This window comes from Balaenoptera physalus (genome assembly GCF_965194825.1).
Source record: "Balaenoptera physalus genome assembly, chromosome: 15".
Lineage (NCBI taxonomy): Eukaryota > Metazoa > Chordata > Mammalia > Artiodactyla > Balaenopteridae > Balaenoptera > Balaenoptera physalus.
In genome coordinates this window covers 51,550,806-51,571,226 of record NC_138894.1, presented here as the reverse complement: position 1 = coordinate 51,571,226, position 20,421 = coordinate 51,550,806, and the positions used below count along the sequence as shown (strand labels likewise).

Here is a 20,421-nt window from a genome sequence, read left to right as displayed (position 1 = left end):
ACAGTTTGCATTGATTTCCACTGAAGAGCTAATTGAATAGAAACAAGGACCCATTTAGGAAAATCTTCAAAATTTACCTTAGTAGCCTCTTTTTAAAAACTATAATATTGCTTCTTTACCATCCTTATGGTAATAGAGTTGGAGAATACTGATAGATTAATTCTTTAGTGTGAGAGAAAAAGTTGTCAAATTTACTTAAGAAGCATGTTTCTTTTCCTCTTTCTACACACAAATTACATCTGTGCTACTTTCCAAGTTCCTCTGTGTTAGAAATCAAAATGGCCTCCATTTTGGACCAGTGATACATACAGTAACTGTAACTTGTAGGTTAAAGAATCCTGCCTTCTATTGCCAGGGCATCAGTAAATCGGGCATCCTGTAGCAGCTTTTTCTGAATGAGAAAACATGGTAGCATTTTATTTCCTATAACCATTCAAAAAGCTTCATTTAAAGTCAATGGAAACAAGAAATTAAATCTGGCCTCCTGAGTTTAGGAAAAAGGTTTTAAATTGGTGGTCTATAGGTCAAGTTCGGTCTGTAGATATGTGTTCTGTGTGGCCTACACAGTACTCTGAAAATCAGGACTGCTGTCATCAAATCTACATTTCCAGCTTCTGATAGGGTAATTCTAAGTCCATAATCCTGCACGACAAAATTGGCTGGAACCTACCACAACTGTTCCTTTTAAAAAGTCCCTAGATCCCCCTATGCCTGGCTGTGAAACATCTCACTCATTTACAGTAGGACCAGACCTCTATAGATACTTGAGAGTGACCTTTTATTTGGAGGCTAAGAAAAGAATATCAAGGAGAGACTGACATAGATTCCCAAGGCATGGAGGGTACCTGTAGATAACTGACAATAAAAAAGAAGCAAAAGGAAATTGCTACATAAATAATAGTATCTTTATTATGTATATAATTTTATTTTTATTCAAGAACATAAATTGCAACTACTAGCAAACTGACAACTTTCTATGGGTTCAGTGGTGCTATATTGGTTTACCTTTGTTAAAATGCTGTTTTCTCTGAGAGGGAATGAAAGAAATTATGAGCTTACTGTAAAATGGGAAAAGTTGAGGGGAATTCCGTGGGCAGTCCAGTGGTTAGGACTCTGTGCTTCCACTGCAGGGGGCATGGGTTCAATCCCTGGTTGGGGAACTAAGATCCCTGCATGCCACGTGGTGTGGCAAATAAATAAATAAATAAATAAATAAATAAATAAATAAATAAATAAATAAAATGGGAAAAGTTAAAAAAAAACAAATCATGAGGCCTGTACTTTGACTTTTAACTTATGTTTTAGCAATCTTAACAGAATTGAAGGCAACTGAAAAATAACATTTTCATCTGTTAAGGTTAAAAAAGTGATTGAAAATAACGGTTATTTTCTAATTATCCAGGATTTTGAAAAAGTTTTAAATGTTAAGAAAATTTTTTGATTAAATTTGTTTCAGAAAATCTCTAAACCTTTGCAAATGAATGAAATTAATGGAAATTCATTTTGATAAATGCTTGACTACAATAATTAAACAAAAATGTAACTAGTACAATTAAATCTTTCAGACTCTGAAACATTTTCCTCCCTTCTGTTGCTATGGTGGACGGAACACCTAATTTGAGTCAGAGAAACTTAGTTCATCATGGTCCTTGCTATGTGATCTTCAGCATGTTACTTTGCCTTCTGAATTCCCTTTTCTTCACCTATGAAAATGGGGATAATAATATCTATTTCACAAAATTTTTGTGAGGATTTAATAAGAATACATATTAATAGTACTAGCACAGTGTCTGGCACAGAGAGAACACTTTAAAAATATTTGTTCTCTTCATACATGGCAGGCAAAGAGGTGCCTTGTATAAAAATGAAAAAAGCCATGGGGGGCACTTCCCTGGTGGCGCAGTGGTTAAGAATCCACCTGCCAATGCAGGGGACACGGGTTCGAGCCCTGGTCCAGGAAGATCCCACATGCTGCGGAGCAACTAAGCCCATGTGCCACAACTACTGAGCCTGTGCTCTAGAGCCTGCAAGCCACAACTACTGAGCCCACATGCCACAACTACTGAAGCCCGCACGCCTAGAGTCTGTGCTCCACAACAAGAGAAGCCACTGCAATGAGAAGCCAGCGCACCGCAACAAAGAGTAGCCCCCGCTCAATGCAACTAGAGAAAGCCCGCACACAGCAACAAAGACCCAATGCAGCCAAAAAATAAATAAATAAACAAATAAATTTTTTTTAAAAAGCCATGGGAGATGAATAGGTAAAACACAGAGGACTTTTAGGGCAGTGAAACTATTGTGTATGATACTATTATGCTGGATACATGTCATTATAAATTTGTCCAAACCCACAGTATGTACAACACCAAGGGTGAAGCCTAATGTAAACTATGGACTTTGGGTGATAATGATGTGTCACTGTAGGTTCATCCATTGTAACAAATGCACCACTTGGAGCGGGGGGGTATTGATAACAGGGGACGCTATGCATATGTAAGGGCAGGGGGTATATGGGAAATCTCTATATGTTCTGCTCAATATTGCTGTGAACCTACAACTGCTCAAAATAATAAAATCTATTTTTTAAAGCCATGGGTTTAGAAAAATATGACTAATTTTGGATATTTCTAACCCAATGGAGAATTTCTATTATAGCTATTTCATTACAGCTGTCAGAGAACAATGTCATAAATCAAACATTAATGCAGTGTTGACCCTGAAAATTATAGCTACTAGTATGACCTAATACCCATCAACATACAACCTAAAAAATAAAGCAGGAATCCAACAGAAATGCACATATATGTTCATGAACAAGACATGTACAAAAATATTCATGAAAGCACTATGTGTATGTCCCACGCTGGAAACAACGTAGATGTCCATCTATGGTAGAACTGTGGTATACTTACACAATGGAATAATAAATAGTGATGAGAATAAACAACTGCACATGACATGGATGAATACCACAAAAATAATAACTAAAGAACCAAACACACAAAAATAAATACATTATGATTTCATTTATCTAAAATTCAAACTCAGGCAAAACTCATCTAAGGTATGAGAAGTCAGAATAGTGGCTATCTCTGGGAGGGGGATAATAATGACTGAAAAGGGGCTTCTAGGATTCCAGGGGTGTTATTTCTTCATCTGGGAGTTGGTTACATAAATGTGTTGACTTTGTGAAAAATTATTGAGCTCTACAGTTATAACTTGTGCATTTTTCAGAATTTATTATTGTGTATATGTATATTTATATATCAATAAAATTTACCAACAAAATAAAGCGAGAGTAAAGCTAATTCACAAGACTGGCATTAAATATGAAAGATTCCAGGTCCAACTTGGTATTTATTCATTGACCTACTTATTGCAACTTACTTTGTACCCAATACTGTGTTTGATTTTGGTGATATAATGGTAACTGTTATGGGTTGAATTGTATGTGCCCTCCCAAAATTCATAAGTTGCAGCCCTAATCCCCAGTACCTCAAGATGTGACCTTATTTGGAGATAGGGTCTTTACAGAGTTAAAATGAGTTCATTAGGGTGGTTCCTAATGTAATATGACTGGCATACATATAAGAGGAAATATGGACACACATAGAGCACATAGAGGGAAGATGACATAAGAGACATAGAGAAGGTGGTCACCTATAAGCCAAGGAGAGAGGCAAAGGTCTGAAACCAATTATTCCCTTACAGTCCTCCAAAGGAACCAACGTTGCCAACACCTTATCTCAGACTTCTGGCCTCCAGAACTGAGACAATAAATTTGTGTGGTTAAGCCATTCAGTTTGTGGTACTTTGTTTCAGCAGCCCTAGAAAACTAACAGAGTAACCTTCCCCCATTTTCGACACCCTCAAAATGTGCTGTCCTTGCCATCAATAAAAAGTACTGTCCCTGACTGTAACCATGATAATAGCAATAAAGGACAGCCTAGAAAAAAGAAATGTGGCATAATTAAGGAAGTCATAAAAGGTTTCCCTGAGGAATTTTTAACCAAGCTAAAGCCTAAAGTAAAAGAAATTATTTACTAGGTAAAAAGAAAGGGATGAGCCTTCCAGGTAAAAGAAACAGCATATTTTCAAGCCCCTTACAAGAGGAACAGAAAAAGTACAAGTGTCTGGCTCAAAATAATGTGTAATACGGTAGGAGATGAGTCTGGAGATCAGCTGGAATTCAGATTATGCAGAATTCGTTAGGCCATGTTAAGGATTTTGGACGTTATCTCAAAAAGCAATGACATGAGACAACTATTTAGTGCATGATAATATGATGAAATGTGAAATACTCAGCATCACCTATGAAGCGTCCTTGCCAAAATAGTTGAAACTAGATCTAGTTAAGTTTTTACAGCTAACTTCCATTTACAGGAAATATGGGAAAAAGAAAAACAAGTTAAATAATACCATAAGGAAGCAATCAGACAAATCTAAAATGTGGAACATTCCCAGTAACAACCAAGCCAGTCCAATCAGTCAATAGCAAGAGAGAAAAAAAGAGAGGAAGAATACTCTGTATGCAGAGACACAACAACCAAATAGAATACATGGACCTTGTTTAGATCCTAATTGGAACAACTCAACTGTAAAAAGGCATTTTTAAGCAATTTGTGAAATTTGAATACAGACTGGATATTAGATAATACTAAGGAATTATTTTTAGTTATTTTTACAATATTCTGTTTCTTCCCACTGAAGTCGTAATCTTGATAGCAGAGACCATACACAAAACAGGTATCCAGAATATGCTGGGTTTGTTTTTGTTTTGGCCACACTGTGCAGCATGTGGGATCTTAGTTCCCTGACCAGGGAAGTGCAGAGTCTTAACCACTGGACCGCCAGGGAAGTCCCCACAATATGTTGCTGATGCTGATGTTGAATCCTGGTATTTACAATTTAGGCAGAAGGTGAAAAAGCACTGGGAAATCATCTGTGGAACTACTGAATTTTTGAGTTGTAAATGACAAAAGGAATTATCTAGCCAAAATAAATGCATGAGGAAAAGGACACAAAACAAGATCGTGGTAGAGCTGGTCTAGAACACAGGCTCCTATGCCACAAGGCTCATGTTATACCTCTTTCAGTGCAGCTTATAGGGAGGTTCTCACAGCTTCCAAGCCCTGTACAGCTCACAACTCAACTCTTTCTCCTTCCTCCACTTGACTTTATATTCTTGCTCTTCCTCCCAACTCCATCTCCAGGCATTTTAATTTAGATTCACTTGACAAATTTCACTTTCCTTGGGTAAACTGCCAAAGCTAATGCTAACAAAGAAGAATAATAATGAGTGGAGGAAAAAACATTTTAAAACCAAAGCAAAATTAGCAGTAACAACAACAACAGCTGCTGTTTCAAGCTTTTTCCAGATTTCTGTACCTAATTCATCCTCTTGGCTTTCATGAACACATTTTTTTCCAAGTTCTGTCAACGGATACATAGTAGCTTTCTATCAATCATACAAGTCTCAAAGAAAAAAGGGTGTTAAGCCACTGGTACATAAAGAATCAGTGCTGCTGAAATACCCTCTCTCCTTCCCTTCCTTTTTTCCATTCTTCATAGTTTCTTTTCAAAAATCATAGCTAAGGACTTCCCTGGTGGCACAGTGGTTAAGAATCCGCCTGCCAATGCAGGCGACACAGGTTCAATCCCTGGTCCAGGAAGATCCCACATGCTGTGGAGCAACTAAGCCCATGCGCCACAACTACTGAGCCTGCGCTCTAGAGCCCACGAGCCACAACTACTGAAGCCCACACGCCTAGAGCCCGTGCTCTGCAACAAGAGAAGCCACCGCAATGAGAAGCCCGCGCAACGCAACAAAGAGTAGCCCTCGTTCACCGCAACTAGAGAAAGCCCATGTGCAGCAAAAAAGACCCAATGCAGCCAAAAAATAAACAAATTAATTAATTTTTAAAAATCATAGCTAATATGAAGGCCAGAAATAAAAATATTATTAGTTATTATAAGCCTTTTATAACTAAATTGCAACTTAAATTGCTTTTAAAATTGTACATAGGTATTACTTCTAAAAAATATTACATTTTAGAAAACTGAATTATAGTTATCCAGTACTGTGTTTACCAATACACAGAAAAATTGAGAACTCAGCCAGTATTCTTCTGGATTTGTAAGATAGGCCCAGCAACCCAAATATTAGTGGAAACAGATAGCTTAATATAGGCAATAAGGTTTATATCAAATACTCCAAAGAGGGATAATTATACAAGTACAAATGGATAGATATGCGGGATTTGGGAAGTATAAACCAAGTAGAGGAATATGTGTTTCTGGGACCTCTTAACATTGAAATAAGGGTTATCTTCTATTAAGTTCTTCCACTATGTAATATATTTATACTGCACATACATATCACTAAACCTTTTGGGAAGATATTACTGCCCATATTTTACAAAGAGTAAGAAGAAGAATTTGAACTTGAATATGAACCTGTCTGATTCCAAGTTCACATTCTTTCCACTATAAAATAAAATATATACATTCAGTTTAAATTTAGGAGGGGAAAACTTATGCTCTTTTATTCTATCTAACAGCAGCTCACTTTTACCATGTTCCATGATCAAGGCTGACATTCAACTGGTGTGCTCTGGTATGGCATAAGGGCTGAAAGCTGTTCTGATGAGTTGGGTATCTGTTCTGTTTGATTGGTGCCTATGCCATGCTGATCATTTAATATTTTGAATATCACACCTGTCCATGACACAGAACTCTGAGTCAAAATCAAATACTTACTCAAACACTTGAAATCATCTAAAACCACTTTGTATGACATATTCCATGCCTACAGGTATCCTGGGTCTAAGATGTAGAACTACTACTTCTTTGCAAAATTTGGCTATTCTCTCTCTAGATAAGAACATGCTGAAATTCCCAAGTTTTATAGTAGAAGCTTAACATTTGCCATTTATATATACCAAAGCATGGAGCACATCTTTGAGTCAGCAGTACAAAATTACTATGCTCTAGGTTTTTGCCAGTGAAAACCTTGAAATGGCATCTTGCCTTTCTTGTTACAAGTCAGGCTTATAGCATTTGATATTTGGGAAATCAGTCTGACAGGATACTATTCACACCTTCCTCAGTTCTTGCTATTAAATTAGATCACCAGAAAGGAATATATCTAGACATTAACTTATGCACTTAGATAGAAATGCCTAAACTGAGATTTATACACTTACATTCTTAGATTTTATCAAGATTCAATATACAGGAGGGATAAATTAGGAGTTTAGGAGTAGCATATACACACTATTATATATAAAATAGATAATCAACAAGAACATACTATATAGCACAGGGAACTCTACTCAATATTCTGTAATAACCTATATGGGAAAAGAATCTGAAAAAGAATGGATATGTGTATTGGGTTGGCCAAAAAGTTCATTCAGTTAATGAATACGTTGTTCAACAAAGTTCTTGGCGAAAATGAAAAATGCCTTTTATTTTTACTTAAAACCGAATGAACTTTTTGGCCAATCCAATATGTGCATAACTGAATCACTTTGCTGTACACCTGAAACTAACATAATATTTAAATCAACTATACTCCAAAATAAAATTAAAATTAAATTAAAAATTTTTAAAATTAAAAAAAGAAAAAATAAAGTACATAGGAATTTTAGAAAGATTCAATATACAAAATGACCATATAAAAAAAGGAAGCAATGGTGTAAATATTTCAAGGACAAATCTAAATGTCATCATAACAAAAGAAGCATGATATATTTCTGAGAACTTCATACTCCAGATTTATTTATAAATTAGTTATACCAAAATCAGTTTGCCTAACTGATATATATAAAATGTTGTAGAGGCTCCCCCAACTGGTTAAGATGTAGAACTACCAAAAAACATGCCGCATTAAGTTGACTGTATCATCCTCTTCAGAAATTTCTGTAACCCCAGCTTGAGATCGAAGGACAGACATGATGTCATTAGATAATTTGTCAAAGTCATTCTGTAAACATATATTTGCTAATTCCTGCCACTTTTCTAGGGAGCAAAATGGATCATTTATCATAAGATGTTCAACTGCATCTGAGGAAATAAAAATACAATATTATAATATAGCACTTATTTGATAATCCACACTTAGCAATTCTTCAAAAATAAAGAGATATCATTTCAACTCCATTACTATTAGACCTGATTCCTTTAAGTGTAATGTGGAGTGCCTAGTCAAGCTCATAGTAAGTACTCAAGTGTTAGTTCCTTCTCCTCCTCCTTTTTCATTAACCTTTTCATGCCTCAATTCAACTCTCCACCATTTCTCACATTACTTATTCCTCCACTCATCTCCTTCTTGGTAAGGTCAGCAGATGCTGAAGGTTGAAAGGAAGGGAGTTCAGAAAGTGAAGAATGTGGGCTCAGCCTTATTCACAGTCTATAAGGTACCACTAGGAACTATCAAACAAATTTGATGGTCAAGTTTTCATGATCCTTCAAACACTTTTATAAATGCTCTATAGTGCTAACCTAAGGGTTTAAAAAACTCCTTGGCAAAACCTCCATCCTATCTCTAGACAGAGACCTCTTAATGATGGGGCTTCTTTAACAAATATTTTTCTAAAGGAAGTAAAAGAAGGATTTTGTTTATTAAAGAAAACTAATGATATTATTTACTTTTGAAAATCAATTATAGTGACCCTCTTTGAAACTATCTATGGAACTCGTTTATCTACTACCTGCATTACTTATAATACTTGATGAAAGAGGATTTCTATTCAGGTTATTGTAATCACTATTATTTTATTTCCACCATGATTACTATTTTTCTATCAAATAAAATATTTTAGTTGATATCTGTAATGATAATTTCTAAATTATCTTCCCAACTATGTTTTCATGTAATTTACTATTCTTTCTCTGGCCCCATATGATAATTTAAAATCAAGTTGTCTGCTCAAGTTTCTATATTAAATTAGAGAAAGGAAAGAAAAAAGTGAGATCTAATTAGTTACTCCTGATCCCACTCCAGAGTGAGGTTCAGAGTAAATAATATATGTAAATAATATTTTCATATATATTTGGTTTAGAAATAAAAAACATAAAGTTTATCTAAATAACATTTTAATATATATATATAAATTATTAAATATACACATATGTTAATATATATAAAGATTTTACAGTAGTCATAGCTATTATAATTATTATGAAGTTCCCCTCAAGCTTCAGAATGAGTCTCTCTTCATTCTAATCCTCTCAACAAATATATACTATTGCCAACAGAGTATTATTAACATGGTAATCTTTACATTTATAAACACCTAAAGTTAACTCTTGCCAAGAATAAACTCTTAGGAAGATAGAGTTAACTCAAACATAATAATCTTGAACCTTTCCCTAAATAACCCACTACTATTTCTTTCACTACAAAATTTTACTTCACTTACCTTTCCCACCTTTATTTATTTCTTGAAGTAGCTTAATGCCAACTTTTTTCATATCTACAGAGAACAGGTGAAGTACAGCAAGACCAAAAGATAAATATGGTGGTTTCCCATTCCATTCGTCAGTGAGACACTGAATTAATTCAGTGTGGGGACATAACCTTATTAGCTGCATCAGGTCATCTGAAAGCAAAAATGAAAAACTGTGTCTCAACATCCTAATATGATACATCAACTAGAAACTGGGACTAGCTAATGTCTATATTTGCCAATCAACTTTTCTTTTTCCAGTCCTTCCAAAGCCCTCAATGAATTCAACATTACTATCTCCAATCCAAAAAAAAAAAAAATCATACTCAGCATAGCAAAAAACAAAGGAAAACTACCTAAACATAGTACCAGGAAAAAAAATTTATCAGAGAACAGTCTTGGTAAGAAATGTGGTATAAAAAACGGACCAGGTTGACAATCAAGAATCCTGAATTCTAATCATAGCTCAATCAGTCACTTAATCTTTTGGACCTCAGTTTTTGCATCTTAAAGTGCTAGAATTAGTATCTCCACAATTTCTAAGCTCCCATCTAATACTACGTTATTTTTGTCTACATCTTGTTGCTCATTTGGGGGCCAACTTCTACTGAGTATATCTTTCTTTCTGTGCCTTGCATAGAAAAGGGGCTCAGTAATTTTTCCTAAAAATATCAAGTATTTAAAAACCCAAATATGAAGATTTTAATAAGCTGTTAGTTAGTTCAGGTAGCTAGAGGTTGAGCCATATGAAGTTGCCTACACTTGACCATTTTTTACTTCAAAAAAGAAGCAATTTCATATGGTTTAATGTACTAGTTAACCATTCAGATAATTTAAAGCTACAATCATGATTTATATTCTTAAATTTATAAACTTTGTGTTAACTTACTAAATTTTTTTAAGTAAAAGTATTCTTCTTGGGCCACAACAGAGGTAATTTGCAGAATAATTTCTGAGAGCATTTCAAGAACTACGTGTAAACATAACTGCACTCTAAAAGGTAATACAAGGTAATCTAGTGTTTATTAAACACATATTATTGTATTGTGAACTTACATATATTAAATTACTACATCTAATATTCAGTATAAGTCAGATATTATTATTCTCACATTACAAGTGAGGAAACAGGCTTACAGAAGTTAATTTTCCCAGAATTAGACACATAGTCTAAAGAAGAACAGTTCATCGGACCCCCAGATTCCATGACCTTCCAATCTATGGTGCTGCTCCTCTAAAATAATAAATATGTATGTGTGTGTGCACTGTGTGTGTGTGTATATATATATATATACATGCATACACACACAAAGAGAGAGAGAGAGACAAGGAGAAAGAGAAATGGTAAAAGATGAAGCAAGGAATAGCAGAATATAATTCTATATCAATGAAGTCAAATAATTTTTTAAAAATTTCCCTAGAGAAGAGGTAGAAGTTTATGATGTGGGTCGCTCAATCTGGCCTCCACTAAGGTGAAGTTATTTATATAGGACCCCCCTGTCTCCAACATTTCATAACTCATCCATCTCTCTCTATTTCATTCAATCAAGTATTCAAATACCCTTCTCCATTAATTGATTAAACAATATTCCATTATGTACAAGATGTGGTCTCTGACTAATTAGAAAGGACACAAGTTCAAATCCTATGAACTTACCCTTCTACTTACTTCAGAATGCATTTCCTTATTCCTTGGTTTGACATGTAATAATGATCATTATTTATCTTGTATGTTCTATTTTGATAAGGTTATAAGGGTCTATATATCAACCATGGTACTGTTTAACTCACAAATACCTAGATGCTTAGAACAGTGGTTCTCAAAATATGGTCTAGGGTCCATAAAGTCAGAACTATTTTCATAAAAATACTAAAATTTGCCTTTTTCATTCTCCTTCTCTCACAAATATACAGTGGTGTTTTTCCAGAAGCTACATGACATATTACAATAGACTGAATATAGGATCAGATATGGGAAGCCAGCTATCTTCTATTAAACCAGACATTACAGAGGTTTACAAAAATGTAAAACAGTGTCACTCTTTTCCTTAAATTGTTTAGCTTTGGAAAAGTTATTTTTCATAAAAATATTTTACTTATGACAATACATAATTGGTTTATTGTTGTTGGTTGTTTTTGTTTTTGGTCTCGCGGCACAGCTTGTGGTATCTTAGTTCCCCAACTAGGGATTATTAAACCTGAGCCCTCAGCAGTGAAAGCACAGAGTCCTAACCACTGGACTACCAGGGAATTCCCTATTGTTATTTGAAACGAAAAATAAATAATGAAATTTGCAGCAACATGGATGGACTTGGAGGGCATTTTGCTAAGTGAATTAAGTCAGACAAAGAAAGACAAATACTGTAGGATATCACTTAATATGTGGAATCTAAAAAATAGATGAATCTGACTCACCTCACTCGGCTGCACCTGGGAAAGAGCCAGCTGACCAGCCTGCAGACTGATGTGACACTGCCCTGGCTGGAGACCCTGATTATATCCCACAATAAGCTGAGAAGCCTGCCCTTGCTGGGATGGGCACTGCCAGCACTCAACACCACGGAAGTCTCCTTCAACGAGCTGGCCTCGTTGTCTCCTGACACCCTGAATGGCCTGAGCAACCTCCAGGAGCTCTACCTGTGTGGCAACAGGCTGCAGACTCTGCCCCCCAACTCCTCTCCCACCTCTCCACCCCCCAGCTCCTGGTGCCCACGCCCCAGCTGAAGGAGCTCAACCTGGCTGAAAACCAGTTGAGAATATAACAAAACAGAAGCAGACTCACAGATATAGAGAACAAACTAGTTGTTACCAGTGGGGAGAGGGAAAGGGGGAGGGACAATATAGGGGTAGGAGATTAAAAGGTACCAACTATTAAGTATAAAATAAGCTACATGGATATATTGTACAACACAGGGAATATGGCCAATATTTTATAATAACTATAAATGGAGTATAACCTTTAAAAATTGTGAATCACTATATTGTACACCTGTAACATATAATATTGTACATCAACTATACTCCAATAAAAATTTTTTTCTGGTTTAATTTCCTTTTTTTTTTTTTTGTTAAAGTCTTTATTGAATTTGTTGCAATATTGCTTCTGTTCTCTGTTTTGGTTTTTTTTTTTTTTTGGCTGCAAGGCATGTGGGATCTTAGCTCCTGGACCAGGGATCGAACCCACACCCCCTGCATTGGAAGGCAAAGTCTTAACCACTGACCACCAGGGAAGTCCCTGGTTTAATTTCTAATAAGATAAATATCAATTGATTATAACCCACATAGACAAAAACTCTTTGGGATCTTCAATGCTTTTTAAAACTATGAAGGAGACCTGAGACCAGAAGGTTTGAGAGCCTTGGATCTAGAATAACCCAGTTTCTAGATTGTTTCTAGCCTCGGAGTTTAGAATTCCAGATCTAGAATATAACCAGATAGGTACATTCACTTGTTTAATGATAATGGGGAAAGTGAACAAACAAATCATTTCAGGCTTTATTCTAGAAATCATTAGGGAGGAAAAACGAAGAGTTTTTCCTTCTAAAACAGATGCTCTATGAGTCAGATTTATGCTTTTGGAACAAAAGACTTTTTTAGGACTTCACCGTTTTTGTTTTGTTTCTTTGATTTGTAAATGTAAAGCTGATAGTCTAAATCTGAGAAAGACCATTTTCTTCTGAAACCAGAAAGTATTAACAAACTGAGTCTGTCCCCTGAGGCCAAGGATGATACTTTGGAAAGCTGTGGTTGTTTGTCATTAAAAAGTAAAATAAGCAGAGTAATTTTTCAAACATTGTTTCTACCTTTTAAGCTTAATTTTCCTCAGGTTATTATTATCTTATGATGTTGTACTAAATAAATTCTGAGGATAAATATCAAGGTTCTAATTATATAGGAGAGTTAATATTTCTTAAATTAGTACAATATACAGTTGTCCCTTGGTATCCACGGGGTTTGGTTTCAGGACCCCCTGCAGATAGCAAAATCTGAGTATGCTCAAGTCTCTTATACAAAATGGCATAGTATTTTCATATAACCTACACACATCCTTCCATATACTTTAAATCATCTCTGGATTACCTAATACAATGTAAATGCTATGTAAATAGTTGTAAATACAATGCAAATGTTATGTAAATAATTGCTGGTGCACAGCAAACACAAGTTTTGCTTTTTGGAACTTTCTGGAATTTTTTTTCCCTCAAATATTTTCAATCTGAAGTTCATTGAATCCATGGATGTGGAACCCATGAATATGGAGGGCTGACTGTATAATTATTTTACAGTGTAATGCACTACTAGAGGAACAGGATAATATGATAATGAGTCAACCATGTTTCTATATACTCATGCAAGGCAAATTTTGCAAGCAAAAAAAGAAACTTCACATTTCATTCAATGAAAATTCCAAGAGTAATTAAAACCTTTATTCCTTGACTAAAATAATTCTATGGAAAAATAATACTTAACACAGAAACTGAATCTGTATAACTTACATAATATTAATAAAATATATAATTCATTCAACAAATATTGTGTCGTAACTACTCTGCCAGATTCTGTTCCATTGCTGTGTGTATATAGGCAAATTACTTACCTCTCTGTGCCTTAGCCTCTCTTTGGACACAGTTATTTTTCATCTATAAAATAGGGATAATAACAAAACCTAGTTCATATAGTTAACATAAGGATTAAGTGAGATAAAGACATGTAAAAAGCTGAACTATAGCTATTATTACACTAATAATGTCGGGCAGGCTGTTACATAATGAATGAAAAAATTAATAACTCTAAAAAACAGATTCTAAGTAAAAGTCAATTTACTCTTTGAAAATGATCAGATTCTTTTTCCTGGAAAAATGTGACCTAAAAGTGCTATATTTTGTTCCATTGTGCAATTTCTTAGAACTGGAGTACACAGCTTGCAAAATCAGGATTGACACAGGCCTGGGATATGGGGATATGCCAGGACTGCCTGTACATTAAGGCTACTGCTGAACTAGACTATAATAAGAGATCAGCTCATTCAACTAGGGTCACCCTAAGGTCCACAATTCTCTCACATCACTGCCCAGCTGCAACCTAGGTGTTTCAAACTTTTTAAATCAACATTATTTCACTAATTCTTCATTTCTAATGCTTATATTATAGTTCAGAATGTTATATATAAGTTCAGTTATTTTTTAAAAATCCTTTAAGTAGCATGGTCCAAATATCTGCAAGTTTACTAAATGTTTATGTACTGAAGAAATATATAATGTATTTGAATGTCCACCATCAAAGTCAATCAGCTTCAGCTTACCTGTTTTCACTAAAAATTACAAAAGAAATCTACTTACCGGTATACACAAAACAAGCTTTATAATGTATAAGTCCAAAATATTGCCTACTATCATGGGTGATCTTACAATTCAAGTCCAGAATTCGAATGTATACAAATAATAGGCTTTTTCACTTACCAGAAGTAAAGTCCTTGAATTGTTGTATGTATTCCATGGCCCCATGAATTTGACCCTGTTTACACAGGCAAAGAAGAGCTTTCTTGTGCAGGCCACATTCACTATAGATAATCTGAGCTAAAGCCAGACACTTGGCCTTGTTATAAGTATCTTGCTCCCCATAATCAAAAATCACATCCCCAGCCTCCTCAGAAAATGTCAGCCTAGAGCAAGCAGATCAATAGGGCACACGTTAGTGAGCTCTTGATGAATGGATGAGAATGAAATATTTGAAAATTCAGCACAGTAGAACTGGATTTTCTATGGTCTATAAGGATTCCAAGTTAGCAGGCAACTGATGAAATTAAACATATCCAAGACTTAACAACAAGAACAAAAACAATCAGCATGTCTTCCTTTGGGGGAAGTAATTTTGGTGAAACTGAGCTCAACTTTAAAAAAATCTACAAACAAGGTTAAAACTCTCCTGAAAAGATTGGTGGGATTTAAAATTTCAAGGTAAACAAAAATTCTCTCATAATTGAGGCTCTCAATGTTCTTAGCTGTTATCTAGATTCCCAAACCCTGCAGAATGTAAGAACTTATTAAATATTGGTTAAAGATAGTGACAAAATCTTTAGCTCAAAATTACCAACAGATCTTGCAAGCATTTGTACTAAAAGGAAAACAGAAAGTGCAACAGCAGTGTTTTTTTTTTTTTAATTGTTATAGATTTGAAAGAAACAACGGGGGAATAAAGGACTTAACTGTGTCTATTAGGAGAGACTGAAGAAACAGTTCTTTTGAGATGGCTCAAATAAGTAGATTTCACTTTTCATCAATTTTAGTGCACTATCTTCATACACAATTGAAGGGAACCATCTGTACTACTAACTCCACCTAGAAACTATCAGCATAAGCCAAATAACATTTGGGTATCATTAAAGATATCACTTCTAATTACTGGCTGTACTGAAACTGGGCTTTATAGTTTGGGTTTTTTTTGGCCACGCCATGCAGCATGCAGAATCTTAGTTCCCCGACCAGGGATCGAACCCGTGCCCCCTGCACTGGGAACATGGAATCTTAACCACTAGACCGCCAGGGAAGTCCCATAATTATATTTTTAATTAATAGCTACAGAATAACAACAGTCACATAATATTAGTGTCTACATACATGTAATAAAATGCCAATAACAACAAAATGAAATCCTGAAACCCCTACAAAATGTCTCTTTATTGAAAATTAAGTAGATAAAGCCCTCTGTGTTTGTTGGGGCAGGCAGCAGAGAGTTGGGTCTAAAATCAAAAGGAAGCTCCTGAGTATGAATCAACTATTTAGGAAGCAATTCTTCGACTTCCACATTTTAATACCAAAATATAAGTTTTGGTAGTTAAAGCCACAACGTTTCCTGAGACTGAACAAGTCATTATTTCAGTTGTTGTAGTGACTGCATTACTGGAGCAATGAAAATACCAGTATCTTAGTATTTATTTCTCTTATTAATACCATTATTTCCTTATTTTCAGTGGTCACCCTCACGATGCTGTTCCACCTGAGAGAAGGCCAGAGTTGAGACTAAGGTTGCTCTGTCTTCGTCTGTCACTTTCCAAAAGGATGATCAGAAGCAAAGAGTATGATTAAAAAGAAAATTATCCAAAGGGAGGAGGAGGATCAAGCCCCAGAAGAATGGAATTGGCCCCGAAGGAAAAGCAGGTGGCGGGGGGTGGGGGTGGGGGGTCGGGGGGTGAGAAAAACAAGGATTCTAGCCCTGGGGTAAGAGAGGTAGCAGTCAGACACCCAGTAGTCAGTAGTAGTCATCCAATAATTTTTTTGAAAAAGGCCAGATTTTTGTTTTTATGAGTTCCTAATGGAGACCTGAAATGTATGAATAGGTATAATTCATAGTTATCCAAAGCCTTCTAATTTTAGTGCATAGTTTTACCACACAGTTCCATCAAAGCTTAAGAAAAAATAAAAATGCTGCCAGAAGATTCAAATCTAGTATTTTAAAATTAATCACTACCAATATGGTATGGAGTAAAGTTGTAATGATTTTTATAGTGTCTAAGGTATCTAAATAGAAGAAACCCAAAACATGGAAAATCCAAACAATATTAATTAGCTCATGAATGCTCTAGAGTTGAGTGGATTAAATCAAATTGTCCTATTTAGAATAAAGACATTTATGCTAAATGGTATCTCCAGAAAAATACAGAAATACAAATATGAATAATTCGGGGAAAATGTAGTGGTATTTTCCCACTTTATGCACTCAGGGAAATGCATAAGAGTTTAAATTCTTACAACTAAGAGGTAGAATGGGTCAAGTATATGTAAGGAAATTAATCTTGTCTGAAGTGTCTTTGCACTAGATAACAGGTGTTAGTAATGAACATGCACTTTCTGATGCTGTCCTCATGCCTGCACCATTTCCAGGGCTCCCTGACAAGTACTTTTTGTGGAGAGTGTAGAAATGTGACCAGGCAGAGAAAGAAAGAAGGAGGCAAAGACTGAAAAGAGGGGTACACATATGGAGAAGTTTCCTAAAACAGGAATTATGTGAACATAACTATTAATTATTATGTGAATAATTAATTACTATGTGAACAGTAAGCGAAGGCATAACAAGACAGGGTGAGAGAAAGCTACTTTGCACTGGGAAACAATAGTGAGATCAATCCAGGACAGTTTTATGACTATCCAGAGTTGTGCAGGGAAATGATGAATTTGAAATGGGTAGCAGTAGGTAGTAGTATGCAAACTTGCCATTTCTGTTTGGGACATTTCTAAGTCATGGATTTGTTATTTAGGGAGTGCTTACATTTGTCCACCTACTCCCTTATGATACACTTCTTAAAGATGAGAACTGTACCTACTCTCTAATATGTATTCTATGTCCCTATGCATTTAGAGCCAAGAAAGCATAGCTCTTAGGCTGCAAAATAAGAAAGCCATGGCTACTAGAGAGATGACAGGGAGGCCTTTCGTCACTCTACCTTCCAGTACTCACAGCCCAACCCATGCCCACATAGACCCAGCAAAAGGAGCTGTTATCTATTTCCAGATTGATCTTCATAAGCTGGTAGACACAGTTTTGGTGCCTACTCAGGTCCCCTTTACTGGGCCAGTGCCCCTTCTCCAGCTGATTATTGACAGCTCATAGCTGCCCCTTCTCCAAAACATTGCCCTCAGCTGACTGGAGCCACGTCACCCAGAAAATTATGCCTATCTTTCAATCCCCTAGTAATCTAGAGCTGATGACTGACTAGTAAGGGATACAGGAAGCCAGTCCCATAATCAAGCGGTAACAACTTTGCGGTATGGCTTATGCTCCACAGCTCTCTCCTTATAATACTAATACTAGACTTCACCTGAGTTCACATCCTTGCTTGGCTCTTTCCCTATCCCATCTCACTCCTTCCCTTGTAAAATTTCCCAAGCAGTAAATGACATCACCTAAATCCAGGTATCATGCTCTCTTCAAGGGCATAGGGAGCCTGAGTGCCAAAAATATTCCCCTTTGCCCCATTATTTAGCAATAGTCCTACCTTCTCATGATAAAGTCAATCAGGACTTCCAGACTCACAGAGCCTAAAGTTGCAGGCATGGGAAGCACAAACTCCCTGTGCTGATGGTTCATTCTAAGTGTCAACTTGATGTTGTTGGTCAAATAGTATCAAGTTGACACTTGATATTATTTGACCAACAACAGATATTTGGTCAAATACTATTTTGGGTGTGTCTGTGAGAATGTATTTGAAGAGAGTAACATTTTAATTGGCAGGCTGAGTAAAGCAGACTGCTCTCCTGAATGTGGGTGGCCCTCATCCAATCGGTTAAAGGCCTGAATGGTACAAAAAGGATGACTCTTCCTCCAGTAAGAGGGAACTCCTCCTGCCTGACTACTTAGCTGGGACATCAGTCTTTCCTGCCTTTGGGTCTCAAGGCTGCCGGCTTTCGGACTGGAAGTTACAGCATTGACTCTCTTGAGTCTCTGGATTGCTGATTGCAGATCTTGGGACTTCTCAGCCTCCATAATCATATGAGCCAATTTTTTATTTATATATATTTTTTCTGTTTCTCTGGAGAATCCTGACTAACACACTCTCCAAGCAGGCTCCTGGGAGTAATAGTTGAGCAGGGCCACTCTTTACTTCCCAGACCCAAGTATTCTACCTATTGGGAATACAGCACTATATAATTATCATTGGTTTAAGGAGTACATGTCTTCCTAAAGGATGTTCCTCCGTCTTCGAAAGATGAAGTGACAAGTTGGCATCACCTGGACACCATCTGAACCTTCCATGAACCAAGTTTGGGTTTGTTTTTTATTCTCCTGTCTGTTGGTCTTAGGTAACCCCACCCTTGCATGAGCCCATAGGTGTGAGCTGTGGAAGTAGTGTCCATCAGGCAATGGTAGTTGACATGGAGTCTGGGCCACTTATTCATGAAGCTTACTTGTGTGCTCTGGAACTGACTGAGCATGATCTTGGTTGTACTTGATTTTACATGGACTCTCCTGAGCCCACCTGACCTTATGACTTGGTGAGTCTGTCAGAATACAGTTCATGATGGGCATTTCTAGTTACACTCACTGACATTCCATGGATAAATACTCCAACTTTAGCAGGACCCAATAGCTGTTTTTTGAATGGTATACAGTTGTCTGTTACAGGTGGCAGATGATCTACTGGTATATCTCTGGGTAGTCCCAAGACAATTGAACACTGTTAGTGGGTAAATCAATAACCATGGTTTATAAATAGGAAAAAGAACTTGGGGACTTCCATGGCAGTCCAGTAGTTAAGACTCTGTGCTTCTACTGCAGGGGGCACAGGTTCGATCCCTGTTCAGGGATCTAAGAACCAGCATGCCATGCAGCATGGCTAAAAAAAACAAAAAAGAATTTCAAAAAGAATAGATACGTGTGTATATGTATAACTGAATCACTTTGCTGTACACCTGAAACTAATACAACATTGTTAATCAACTATACTCCAACATAAAATCAAAATCAAGAAAAAAAAAAAAACATGGTTTGATAAAGGCATGGTTAACCACAGTCATTCTACCAGACAAGCCATCAAGACCAAAACTGTAAGTAAGAAGAATCTATAATGGGTGATAGAGAAAGGTAATGAGCACTAATTAATAAGTATGAATCTCAAAATAAATGTAAGTGAAAGAAGCCAGACCAAGGAGAGAAAAGAATATACAATGTGTGATTCCATATATATAAAATTCTAGAAAATGAAAACGAATCTAGAATAACATGAAGTAGATCAGTGGTTATCGAGAGGTGGTGGAAGGAAGGAGGAGGCATTACAAAGGGACATAAGGAAACATTTGAGGGTCATGGATATGTTTATTATCTTGATTGTGGTGATGATTTCATGGAGATATATATATACATATATATGTCAAAACTTAAACTGTACACCTTAAATATGTGCAGTCTACTGTGTATCAATTGTGTCTTCATAATGCTGTTTTAAAAAAACTCATCAAATTGTACACTTTAAACA

At 36.0% G+C, this 20,421-nt stretch overlaps 1 protein-coding gene across 2 annotated transcripts in view; it reads right to left on the bottom strand.

Moving 5' to 3' along the window:
* Window positions 1-2,876: 2,876 nt before the first annotated feature.
* CLHC1 (clathrin heavy chain linker domain containing 1) overlaps window positions 2,877-20,421 on the bottom strand; it is a 41,614-nt gene continuing 24,069 nt past the window's right edge. For both annotated transcript variants that reach the window (XM_082426272.1, XM_082426271.1), the window contains 3 exons: window positions 14,912-15,114; window positions 9,426-9,605; window positions 2,877-8,067 (listed from right to left, as the gene is read on the bottom strand). In XM_082426272.1, the coding sequence (XP_082282398.1) occupies window positions 7,871-8,067; window positions 9,426-9,605; window positions 14,912-15,114 (580 nt within the window). In that variant the 3' untranslated portion in view covers window positions 2,877-7,870. The remainder of the gene's footprint in view (window positions 8,068-9,425; window positions 9,606-14,911; window positions 15,115-20,421) is intronic.